The sequence below is a fragment of the Pseudoliparis swirei genome, chromosome 18 (genome assembly GCF_029220125.1).
Source record: "Pseudoliparis swirei isolate HS2019 ecotype Mariana Trench chromosome 18, NWPU_hadal_v1, whole genome shotgun sequence".
NCBI lineage: Eukaryota > Metazoa > Chordata > Actinopteri > Perciformes > Liparidae > Pseudoliparis > Pseudoliparis swirei.
Window position 1 is genome coordinate 21,830,629 of NC_079405.1, and position 13,510 is coordinate 21,844,138.

General features: G+C 45.8%; 1 protein-coding gene across 1 annotated transcript in view; it reads right to left on the reverse strand.

Annotated features, from left to right (window-relative positions):
- Positions 1-13,510, reverse strand: part of fbln2 (fibulin 2) — a 60,969-nt gene that overhangs the window by 9,733 nt on the left and 37,726 nt on the right. Inside the window, exons 7-12 of the mRNA XM_056437893.1 lie at positions 11,657-11,869; positions 10,512-10,625; positions 9,288-9,389; positions 4,055-4,189; positions 1,745-1,882; positions 94-234 (exon numbers count right to left, since the gene is read on the reverse strand). Coding sequence (XP_056293868.1) covers positions 94-234; positions 1,745-1,882; positions 4,055-4,189; positions 9,288-9,389; positions 10,512-10,625; positions 11,657-11,869 — 843 coding nt within the window. The remainder of the gene's footprint in view (positions 1-93; positions 235-1,744; positions 1,883-4,054; positions 4,190-9,287; positions 9,390-10,511; positions 10,626-11,656; positions 11,870-13,510) is intronic.

Consider the following 13,510-nt stretch of genomic DNA (forward strand, 5'->3'; position numbering starts at 1 on the left):
TATGGCATTCTGACAACGCAATTGAGCGCTTGTTTCTTCCAGCGTCAACGCTTTCCTGAATCGATGCTGTTGTGTTTCAGAGGAAAAACTCACCGACACACGCGCCTCTGTCGGGGCTGACGTAGCCATGGCTGCACATTATGACCTTCTGCTGGCACGAGTAGGAGCCCACGGTGTTGATACAGTTGAAGCCTGAGCTGCACGGCTCACTCAGGCTGCTGCACTCATTTACGTCTGCAGAAACACACACACACGATTTAAGACAGATATTCCTGATTGACAGACCTTGTGATGTCTAATTCCTTCCAGTAATTTGAACACAACGATTATGTGGCAGTGTATTTACTTGGTGATGTGAATCATGTTTTCTTATTATCTCGTGATGCAATACTAGGGGAGCAGTGTTGATGGTGCAGGTTATGGATTGTACATTCAATGCATGTAGTCTGTAACGCCCTGTTCTGTTTCTCCTGTGTTCTGTGTCTCCTCTGTGACTTCTCTGTCTTAATTGTTTAATTCCCTGCACCTGCCCTCAGCCACTCTTGTCTCGTTACTGTCTGATGTCGTACACCTGTTTCCCCCCTATATATTGTGTCAGTCTTTCACTTGTCTCCTGTTGGATTGTCGTCTATGGTTCCGTGTCCTTTTCCCGTCGTCCTGTCTGTGTTCCTGGTTCTGCCTGTTCACCCTGCCTGCCCCTTTTGGACCTTGTTTTTTGTAAACTGTTTTGCCTCATTAAAGAGTGCTTTTTTTGTTTGTTATTCATATTGCGTCCAGCCTGTCTCTCTGCGCCTGAGCCTCATCCCATCACAAGAACCTGAGAAAACCAGAGGGAACTTGAAATATCCCAATCAACTGTTTATAATTGAGAGAGCTGAAGGAAGCCCCCGAGCATCAATGATGGATCTGTAATGCATTTGCTGTACGTCATTAGGCTTGATGATTACTTTGCTCTGCGGGTGTACAAGACACAGGGGTAAAAATAACGCGACCTCGTGATATTCCCCCGTTCCAAATTGATCAAGTTTCCCTACACACTGTAAAAGTTCTTTAAAAGAGAGCAGGATTTTTAAAATTTGGACTATAGACTGTATGTATAATAAGAAGTTGAAGTATTCAGCGTGACATCACCCGTTGGTTTGTGGACTACGGTTTAAAAGCCCCGAGTTTGTTTTGTTTTTTCTGTTTTTTGGTACCATATGTGACAAAGAGGGTGGAGCTAAGTACAACTGCAGGCTGAATACGACATTTTTAGGCGTCAAAAATGTTACATTTAAAAGTGAAAAGGTTAAAGTACCAAGACAAAAACGTGAGAACATTTCCAGACTGGACGGCGCCGTGGTAGCGACCTGTCAATCACAAGGTAGCCCCGCCCTAAAGCATATCCTGCTTTAGGGTCTATCTGACTCTAAATGGACCATCATTAAATAAATGAAGATCAAGATGTATTAAAGTATTACATCTAATCTGGTTTTAATGATGACAACTTATTTGTTCAATATTTCAAATAATATCTTGTATAAATATTGAACAATGAGTTCACTTTGGGAACCCTCAGTTCCCGACCGTCTCAGTGTCACATGTCCAAACAGTGCACACAGGATTTTTATGGCCATGTTAAGTGATCAATTATGGTTATCCAACGCTCAAAAATAAACTGTAGAACATGGATTCCATATTCTGCCTTTCAATAATAAGACATAATTGCTGCCATATGGCAACACCGCAGTGAGGTGTTTCTTACCGACACAGTTGCCATAGGAGTCGCGTGTGAAGCCGCTGATGCACTTGTGTGTGGGATTGCACAGGAAGGATCCCGCGGTGTTCTCGCAGGCGAAGCCCGTACCGCACCTATGGGTCCGCAGAGCGCATTCATCAGCGTCTGAAAGAAAGAGCAGACGACATCCACGCTTCATTTAAATGTTGAGGGTTGAAATGTGCTGGCAGCCCTCGCTCTCTCAGCGTGTCATCAGGACAGCAGGTGGCACTGTGGGTTTAAGCACAGACCAAACATGTGCAGCATCCCAGAAACCTGACGGAAAAATACTGTATCAAAACTCTGCAATTAGCAGAAGTTGAGCAAAACTTCTGAAACGACAGTTATTGATTCTCATGAGCGATGAACGGAGTTTAAATGGGAGATTTGTTCCTGTGCGCCGCGAGCCGGTTTCCCAGTAGCTCCCAACACGTCGGGGTCCTCTGAGGCACGTGGCGGGGTTCACTTGTTTTTTCCCCCCTCACCAGAGAATGATATCTTTCCAACGGCGTTGCTTTCATGGAGCTAATTAGTTGTCTCCCCCCTGTTGGATTGCCGACTAAATATTACCCTTATTATGTTGTGACATTGATTCACTCTCCCTTGTGCCAAGAACTGATGACACGAGCCAAGGAGCTTCAAAGCGCTTCCTCTCTAGTTGATTATTTGGTCACACGGCGGCACAAACATCACCGCTGGGGCCAAAGAACTGTTGCATAAATCTCAATGAAGCCCTGCTGACTCAACCGATTCATGACCACGCACATGCAATTGTCACAGTATGGACTGAATGAAAATGAGAAATAATCCACTCAACGGGGATGGGGCTGGGTGGGGGGGTGCGCATGCACCTGTTCATGTTGCACTACATACTCCGCAGTCTATTCAGCGATGTGTGCACGGGGCTCTTTGAGGACAAATTATCACTTGTTTTCAGAGATACAATGAGAAAAAGTCAGGATTGTTGGACCTGTGTGCCGCTGGTTGTTTAAATGTCTGAGGCAACACCGAGTAACAAGCGCCAACTCAAACACAAGCACCGAGCCAAACTAAGTGCCAAGTTATGAAGTGGAAACGCACTGAAAGGTAATGTAGAACCTCACAACATGAGAGCCGTCACTACATATAAAATCAGCATTATGGGTTTCATTAGTAGTTCCGTTTTTTCGACTAGTATTTCATTTTGTCCTTATTTTGCCACCGGGAGACGACTTCTTTCGGAGAGAGGGCGGCAGCTCCGGGAGACGGAGCGACTCGGCGCCTGCAGTCGCAGCGGACTGCGGCCACCTGGCTCATCTGGCGTGAGGTCCCTCGGGATCAGACCTCCGGTATTGGGGTTTAAGCGCTCGCTGTATTCCAGTGGCTACAAATCTGCTCTCCACCTTCTGCCACTTTGGATATAATCCAATAAACACATTTATCACAACATCCTGTCATGCTGGACTGAGGACCTTTTCACATTCTGTTGATAATGTTCATTTTCTAAATTGCTGACTGAATAGAGATAGTGAAGAGAGCTAGTGTTTATAGGAATACTTTAACACTTAGCACTGCTTACTCACAGATAGTGTCAGCATCCCATCGCCCATATGTTCTACTCTCAAATTGCATATATTCATATGAGTGAGGAACTTTTGCACTTTGCATGCTCATGCATGACTCACATTGCTAATGTTTCATTTGATTTGTTAAACGTGTGAAACATTCACTTAATAACATTATCTTATAATGTCAACCTGTCTCCTGAGCTCACTAATAACATGGCATCATCCATGCAACGGTTGCCAGGCAACAGGCAGAGACTCCAGCATGTACATGTGCTCAGCCAGGACATTGTCCAGCACAACAGGGCTCATAAAACCACATCGGTTGCGAGGGTTTGGTTTGGATTAAACCAATGAGATGTAACAAATACAATAGTGAGCTTTAGACATTCTTCATAGCCAGCTGCTGGTTCCAGCTTCATGTGCAAAATAAATGTGAGTAATATGAATCTTATTATAACTTCCCCAATATGTTGGACAAAAAAAACAAAACAACAACATAGTAATGGGATGAAAAATACCCTTTTGTCACAAAAAGCAACCACGGCTTTTGCAGAATTGTCCCAAATTTACAATATGACAAGATTGTGGTTCTGCTTTACTGTCCTTGTCTTATTTCTGCCGTCTTTTGAAATAAAAGGGAAACAACCCTGTGCTGCATATCATCAAGACATCATCAACGTTTCCCCCGACCACTCTGAAAGTGACTGCTTAATTGTCTGAATGAAATGCACCAGGACCAATGAAAACTTACCCTCGCAAACGCCGTTCTTCAGCCGGTAGCCCGCAGGGCAGGTGACCCGCGGCTCGCACACGAACGAGCCCACCGTGTTCACGCAGCGCTCGCCGTGCCGGCAACCGTGGGTGCCGGTCGCACACTCGTCCACGTCTGCGGAAAGAAAAACAGTGTGTGATACGACGAGGTGGGGAGAGGGTGTATGATCGTGAGGCCGACGCTTAGAGGACCCTGATGGACGGGGCCCGCACATAATCACCCTCCGCCAGCCTGACTGTGACCATGATGGAGCTCAATGAGTCAGCAGCAGACGGGCGTCGGCGAAAAACTCCAACAAAGGAAGTCATTCTTACGTCTAGGAGTATGAGGCATAGCGATTACATGTTTGCCTGCACGGTAATCCCTCGCTGGGAAGCTGCCATGCGAGTGTCAGACTGAAACACTTTAGGATTTAACTGAAAACACAAATGTATATCGTTTTTTTTCTCTCGTACATTCTAAATGTTTCAGCCACCCTGAAGCTTCACTGCGTGACCGGCCACTGCCTAATTCCACCTGCATTTGTCAAGCCCTTGTTGCATCGTATGTCTCAATGATAATAATAACAGTGACGATTACCACTTTGCACGGATGTGTTTCAAATGAAATGATTTGATTGGCACATGGGCAAAGACACAAGGGCCTTCAAGCTGGTGTATCCACAGGCGGGAGGTGAACACAATGTAAATATACAGAGCAGAGCACAGGGCGTGGTTTCAAAAAGCTGACTTGCATGCGTTAGAGGAAAAAAGACAATTTCCAAGTAAAAGTGCACTAACATCCCGAATTAATTCTCACTGTTGTTTTTTATATTGTACATAAATATTGCTCTTCTGTTGTCTTCAACGTATTTTTTTATATTTATCCTGCTATTTTTAAAACGTACATGTAACCGGAGTCAAATTCGATATAGCCCCAATAAAGCTGATTCTGATTCTGAATATGTTTTCAGTCCGATTGAACAACACAGCGCTCACAGAATCGGTGCTGCCGTACTATTTGGCGTTCTGTTGTATCAACTTGTTGTAAATCAAAGCGCCATGTTGCTTGTTATGCTTGTACTTGTGAAATAAAAAAACACACCATCGCGAAAATCTTTTTGGATCTGTCAAACAGCAGCCAGCAAACAGTTGATTTACGACACCGAGTCGAGACGGCGGCCTGTCGCACTGCCGCGGCTCACCAACCGCCGCCTTCTCTTATCGCGCATCGCAGTGCGCGTCCGATTGGCTGGCTGCACTGATAGCATTGGGGCTGGGATTTATTGTGTGTGGGTCTATGCTCGTTCGCGGGGGGACCGTGGCAGTCATCCAGATTTGAAAATCAAACCCCTGAAATATGTTGCATTCCGCAGGGAACCTGGCAAAATGGCGGACGCGAACACAAAAGGCGGGAACAAGAGGGGGAACACATTCTCCCGTGTTGCCTTTGATCTGTTGGCAGCCATTCGCTGAACGCCTTTGTCGCCTTTCAAAGCTTTTGCCACGGGGGATGCAAATGAACCCCCGCTCCTTGCAACACCTTTCCCACGAGGGAGCAGGAGGAGAAACACTGATCTGAGGTTTCCAGCAGCAGCTCGTTTCCCTAAAGGTTACTCAGCCTTAGATCGACGATGCACGCATCATCCCTCACGCCGCAGAACACATGGTTTACTGGATTACATGAAGCCTCTGTGGAGCTGCAGCCAACATATTCATGTTCACCCACTGAAATAAACAATTTCCCCTTTTGACATTGTGGAGTCCCCGTGGAGTCCACGGGGCGTTCTAGGCGGCGCTGTGGCGTCACACTTGTTTTTTTTCGGGGCCTGCCTGCGCAAAATGTTCCCAACCGGGGAAACATCTGTGGTCCCCCGTTGTCGGGAGGGGTATTTCGGTTGCGAATCACAATGAGCGCCTGGTCCTCCGGGCCTCGCTCGCCTCGGGGTTGGGATGGGACCGTTTCGAATGTTTGCGCATTGCCAGTGGTGCTGAAAGGAGACGTCTCCTTCCACTCTGGTTGCCAGCTTTGTTTCCAGTGCGTCATTCGAAAAGAGGGCGGGGAGGAATGAAAGGAAAAAAAGTGCCTCAAGGTCCCTTACCTTCCCCCGACGGGTCCCCGTGGACAGCCATGTTACACAGTTGCGAGGAATGAAGTGATCCAATACAAAGGTAGAAAGAAAGGACTACTTTCTTTGGAGAAACGCAAATGCTAAGTTGAACGGAGCGTGGGGATGGTAGTTCAAGAAGAATTCCATCAAGGGTGAGACCAGAGGAGGCTGGTTCAGAGGGAGACATCTGAGAGGCAAGTCTATTAAGAGGCACAGAGGCATATTCCTTTTTTTTTTAAGAGTTCAATCTGAGGTGGATGAAGTCAGCTTTGGCTTGTTTGCAGATCTAGTTTGAGAGAGGAGGGTGACGGTTACACACACATGCAGACTGGTGGGAGTGGGAGGAGCACGAGCTGTGTGCCTTGGTTCACCCCAATCACACAAACAGCAAAGACGTATTTGTGGGTATGGGTGTGTCTATATATTGGGTGTCGGTACGCGATACCTTTACGGTTTTGACCGAGATAATCCAGTGCCAAGTGGGGTTGAAACTTCTCCAGTCGCAATATACCTGCGATTCGTTTTCAGTTTCAATTCAGTTTATTTAATATAGCCCAATATCACAAATAACGAATTTGCCTCAGAGGGCTTTGGTACTCAGAACTATTTCAATGCTTTATCGTATACAGTAGCTGGATGGGGTATTTATGACAATAGGCAAGTCAGATTTAAATCGCAATTTAAGTAGAGTGATATTTTCCGACAAAACAGAACGATCCCATTCTCTTCCACACACCGGTATCAGATAGGAGCTATAGGTACACAAGCATTTCTATCATATCAGGACTGAAGGAGTCAAATTGGTGCATTGCTATAATGAATGTGACGTACGATCGGCTCGCCACCGCAGCAGCTCTAATCCATACAGCTTGTGGAGCGGTGAGCTCTGTGTGGTTGACGGCAGTTCAGCATGCCAAGATGCCACCAACACGTTAACAAGCATTTACAACGCGCCTTTGGCCTCTGATAAACATAAATACAGAGGTGGTGGCATTTAAAAAAAAAAGGTAGCAAGTGAAGTACTCTATTGGTATCGGCATCACTCTAAGGGTACTGCTATTGTCATTTTCGGAACAATACCCAGCCTACATTTGTGCAATACATTTTCAGGCTTCATCAACAATATGAACTATTTTGTCCATTTGATATGCATTGGTCAAATTCCAATACTGCTAACCCTAGACTAACCTTCTATTTATATTGTGAAGTTATAAGAATAGCTGTTAATATTAAACACACCTATTCCATCAATTTGACAGGCATTTGTGTGCACTTGGCACAGGAACTTATTTATTTTTAAATCTGCACTTTTTGATGCGAAGCTTTCAATTAATTTGACCAATGACTTGTGATTCCTTCTATTCTTATTCAAACTGTTGCGTAGAGGGACTTTTTTTCTCTTTCTGCCCTTTCAATAGTCAGTCTGGTCCAAACGTTGTCTAGCGTTTTGTTCTCCTTTTTTTCCCAAACCCTTTCATACTAAATTACATATATGTGAGAAGAGTACTTTCAACAACCTAGAAGCATGGAAAATACAGGGGGGGGGGGGGGGTCCACACCTTTAAATTGGTACTGTATGTCATACTGCTCTATCGCAAACATCCTCGGTGTTAATTCCTCACAGTGTTTCCAAACTTAAACAAGTACCACATTGTACTCGCAGTTTACTTCCAGTTTACTGTCTCGCAGCTCGCGGTAGTAGTACTTGCTTTGTTCCACTCTAGCCTAAACCAAAAGGTTGCCCACCCACATCTTCACCATGTGGGAACAATTTTGTCCCTCACTCCGGTGGCTGCATGGAGTGAAATCGGAGGGGGCAGCGGTCATGTGGAGCTCATACATCTAGAGGTACGGTCCCATCTGCTGACTGACTGACTGACTAAATAAACTCAGCAACGGCTGCAATTCCACTGTATACATTCACCGGCACAAGTGCGGGGAAATCAAGTTTCTAAAGCAGGCATTCGGTATTTAAGCACCATACGATCTAGGAAAAATAGTATTCACGCAAACTATTTTCATCTAAATATTACTCAGCTTCTACATGTACATTTTTGGTCTAAAATGGAAGCAACTTATTGAGCTGGTATAGATATCCAGAGGTAGAACATATATCCTTTATTATTATTTTTGCAAAAAGGGAAATTGCTCTCAAGTTTTCAACTCACTAACGGCTGCAGTGCATGTAAGACCATACATGGAAACATATATGCTCTTTTGGAGGGAGGTTTAATGTCCATAGCAGGCGACGACCTCCGGTGCTGCCGAGTGAAGCCAATGTATTAGTGTCTTACAACGTGCATTCTCTTCACTGAACAGCAGGGGGCGAGTTTCCAGTTGTATTGAAGTCTATGAGAAAATGACTACTTCTCTCTCTTGATTTTACTCCCTCAGTTAACATTGTAAACATATTCATGTGTTTCCCAAATAGGCATTCTATCACAGTGTTGAGAAAGTTACTTTCATTGTAACGTAACTCAATTAACTACAATATTACCGTCTGTGTAGAGTAATGGGTTACTGATTACTCACCCAAATAAACACACACATATATATATATATATATAATTATTGGTGGTAATGGTGTTTCCCAGTGGGGAATCAAAGCACAGAGGATCAATGTTGGAAGAGTAGTGTAGGTCATTTGGAGAATAGAATGTGAAGATATTAAAACAAATAACTCTGGTACTTTGACTTGTGCACGCTGGAGTATCTGTCATTTAAACTACAACAAATTGCAGCTGTGAATTCTAGTAGGTAAACAGATGCTATGTGTAGCTGCTACAGAGTAATTGGCCCAGGTTACATAATGCTACAAGGAAAAGGACTTCCACCACCAGGATGTCGACGCATTGTTTAGAATCCCAGCACCTTCATTCTCCTCCTTCATCTGGGACTGCATCCTATCAAAAGGTGTCTGGATCAAATTGCACCCGTTGTGCTGCTGTCACGGCCGTACGCGTGGTTCATTCACACAACAGTGAGCGGTGCTGTTCACGGTGTTGGGTTTGTTCGCTCCTCCCCTCAAGCAGGATTCGCACAAGGCAACAGAAAAACAGCTTAAAGGGACACGCACACACGCAAGCGTTGTTGAATCGCTGAGACGGAGTGGCGACCCTTTACCTTCACACGTGCGTCTGTCCGTCTTCAGCGAGAACCCTGGGAAGCAGGAGCAGTGGGCCCGGCCGGCCTCCGCCGTGCACTGCTGTCTGCAGGGCCCGTTTTCTGCAAGACACGAAGGGAGAAAATGTGAGCTGCGTGATTGCGCCGCAGTCATCTCTCCGGGCGACAGGCAGGACTGTATGTCAACTCTCGTCGAGCCGTTTCAGCTTTGTAACTCGTTGCTCTCACGAGGTTCACACAGACGCCGCATTCACACCCTCGCCTCTCCCTGAAGGAATCTCGGAAGATCCGGCGTTCAACACCGACGGAATCAATTCTCACTCTTCAAGGCAAGGAACCGACGATTCCTCGCGACACATTCCCTGCTGAGCAGTCGGAAGGCTCGTTACAATGACGAGCATCTTCTCAAACTAACAACCAGTCACTTTGAAGGAGAAGTGGGGCTTTTTCGTTGGCAGACCCTCGAGGATTTTTCACCGCTGACCTCCTCCCGACTCAATCAAGATTGGGCTCGTGAAGACGCAGTGGCATGGCCGCGTCAGATCAACTGTGACTGAGTACTTTACCCGTGGTGCGTAAGTGGTGCACGAAGCGAGGCAAGTGAACCCCCGTTCTTTTTCACTTCTGTTCATGAGGGAGTTATAGGCCTCGGGGAAAGAAAACGGGGTATGGGGGGGGGGGGCGGCAACACTTGAGATACACGTTAGCCCGCCTCGTTTAATAAAAAGCTGATTCGTTGAGCAGATGCGTCCTGCTCACTCAGCTCTGGACATGAGGTTAGAGGCTGGAGACACCAGCGACTGCATGAGCATTTCATCGCCTCATATGAAACACTCTCCAAAGCCAGACTGAATAAATAGGGAGAATAAGTCTCTTAAGTCCCTCTCGTTGATCCAGAATGCTGCAGCTTGTGGACTCACGAACGCTCAGAAAAGAGATCTCATAACTCCTGTATTAGCTGCTCTGCACTGGCTCCCCGTGAAATCAAGAATCACATGTTCAAAATTCTTCTCCTCACCTACAACGCCTTGATTGGTGATGCTCCATCATATCTTAAGGAGCTCGCAGTACCATATTGCCCCACTAGAGAGCTGCGCTCACTAAACGCTCGCACAGTAAATAGTGTTTACCTGAAAACACAACATGCTGCATACAATGGTGACAGAGAATCCAGGACGCCCATCTTCTCGCTGAAATGACTCGATTGTGTGATGTCGCCTTTACCTGCACACGGGTCGAGGTGGGCGGGGGCGGGCGTGGTCGCAGCGGATGTGACGGCTTGCGTTGGGACCACAGCCGGAGCGTACTCTTGGACCCCGTTGTCCTCGTCAGGACTCACTGCACATGGAAACGGAGACCGGGCAAAACACCCACGGGTTAAACCGCACAAGGGAAATTATTCCGTGCCTTCAAATAAATTTGAAATGCAGAATGAATGAAGACTTGCACGTTCGTGATACACAAAACCAATTTTTAAAAGACTGGTAATATTCCACATGATATCTATTTCCTGATGACAGGACATAAAATGGCCCGGGCTGTACGTCTTTACCATTAAACTCTTTTATAGAGCCCACGAAGAGGTCTGCAAATGAATTATCTTGCTCTCAAGGTCTTGGGGTATTTTGATGAGCCTGTTTAAGCGGCTTTTGCTCAAGTGCCATAAGTATGATGAGGAGATCTGTTGCTGGTTGAACCACGGCGTAATCACAGTAATAACGACCGTAGATACACATACCAGTAAAGTCCAGATTCCTGTCTTTAAGCTTTTAATGGAAGTCAAAATCCGTCACTTTTTATTGTTCATGCCCTCATCGTCATCTGTGGATTCCAGTCGGATTTTACTACGATACACACATGTGCCTAAGCAACACGAGGTTAAACAGGAGGTCATATTAAAAAGTGAGTATAATACAGTACAAACAACTATAACAGACCAACAGTGTTTGTTTTTTTGCTTGGGGGGGGGGGGGAGCATTTGTAGGCTACTTTTTGAGTGAACTTTGGCCAGTCAAAGGAAATCATCATGGTTTTGGCTTATATTTCTTGGGAGTTTTGAGACACATGGGCGTTGAACAGGCAAGACGCGTTGAATGAAAGATTCTATTTAGTTTCATTAAGGGAAGTCTAGCATGCAGTGTTTTTGGATGAGGGTATCTCTACTGCTTCATTTTTGACACGATTAATAGAATTGTCTCTTGGGAGTCTCCCACACTCAATCCCTGAGGTAAACCGTAACTTATTCACAAGTGAAACATTTCAAATATGCATCCATCTGGACTCGATAGATCTCAAAAAAGAAAATCAGTGGAGATGAGTTCTGCTCGCTTTCCACGTGTGTGTCGGGCTTCCCAGGTGAGTTAGGGCACCTGGTGCGCAGGAGTGTCCGTCCTGCTGCAGGACGTAGCCCCGGTTGCAGCCGCAGCGGTAGGAGCCCCAGCTGTTGGTGCATGTGTGCTGGCACAGCTGGCCCGGGTGGAGCCGACACTCGTCCTCGTCCTCCTGCTCCTCCTGCACTGCATTAGCGGCTTCATCCGTGGCGCCGATGGAGAAGGCCTCCTTGGGGAACTTTCCGTCGGAGACTGGAAGGAGTGAGAGGAGTGAGCGGTTTATCCCCACGCACTTGACCTCATGAAACTGAACACCTACTACTCCTTTAGAATGTTTCAATTCCTACATTCCTAACATTACAAGAAACAAGCTCAAAAGTCAGTGGTCCAAGTGTTCGCCTTCTTAAGTACTTTCTCCTTTGCCGAGGAAGTCCCTTTCATACAGGGTCCCTTAAAAGGTTTCCTTAGTGAAGGAAACACTTCAAGGCACTTACTGTGAGGCCCCTGGTACTTGTGGCCCTGGAACTTCCTTCCATGTAAGCGCCAGTGGACTCAACCTGGATCAAAAAGTGCCACTACTGCGCAGCAGCCTGAGACGGCAGCTCTGGTTATATTGGGTCTTCATTTTTGTATATTGGGAGGAAGTGGAGGCTGTCTCTACAAACTACAAAACCACCGACAGTCGTTGATCTGACGTTACTTCTAAAGACAAGCGGCATGTTCATTAGTTAACTGTCTTATTATGTGGAATTATAGGTGAAGTTAGAGAAAGAGCTGTTCAGGGCTAGACACTCCTGTGTGTTTAGACCAGGCGGCAGCCTCTGGTTCTAAAAAGGTGAAGTCAACGCAGAAGCGCTTTAAACCGGCATTCTCTCCAACGACCTCGGGGACTTTTCTGATTGCAAAAAATAATTATGATTGTATAGAAGCCTATGAGAAAATGTCTCTACTTCTCACTTGGTTTATTCCCTCAGTAAACATTGTACATATGGATAAGAATGAATGTTGGTGGTGGTCGGAGGGGCCGAAGGCGCTGATTGGCAGCCACGCTTCTGTCAGTCTGCCCCAGGGCAGCTGTGGCGACTGATGTAGCTTACCACCACCGGTATGACTGTGCATGTATGACTACTGGACTCTGGACTCTGTAAAGCGACTTTGGGTGTCTAGAGAAGCGCTATATAGGATGAATGATTATTACCTTCGCATTGAAAATGCGGAAGGTTATGTTTTGATCGCCGTGTATTTATTTATTTGTATGCGTGTTAATCGCATAACACAAAAAGTATTAAACCGAATCGCATGAAATTTGGTGGGATGATTGGTTATTATCCGGGGAACATTTGATTAGATTTTGGGATTGATCGGGTCAAAGGTCAAGGTCATGAAAAGGTCAAAATCTTCTTGAATCGCTTGACATTTGGTGGGATGATTGGTTATTATCCGGGGACCATTTGATTAGATTTTGGGATCAATCGGGTCAAAGGTCAAGGTCATGAAAAGGTCAAACTCTTCTTTTTACCATAGCACGGTCAATTTGTATCCAATTGGCATGCAACCAATGCCAAAATGTTCATAATTCAATGCCCAATCTTGTGATATGCGAAGGTATGCGCTCTACCGAGTGCCCATTCTAGTTATATGAGTTTCTGGTTTCAATCTCTAGTTTCAAGTCGAGGCAAAACGTCAGTCCACAAACTGAGAGGTGACATCGCAACAACTCCGTCCACTCCGCATACACAGCCTATGGTTGGGATTGGAACATGTAACTTTAGCCTCATGAAACTGACCTAAAGAGACACCACACCACATCCTCCTCCTTTACATTTACATTCAGACTGATGCTTTCAGCTTCGATGCCTAAACCACCAGTTATAGTGGAAAGGTGAGCTGCGT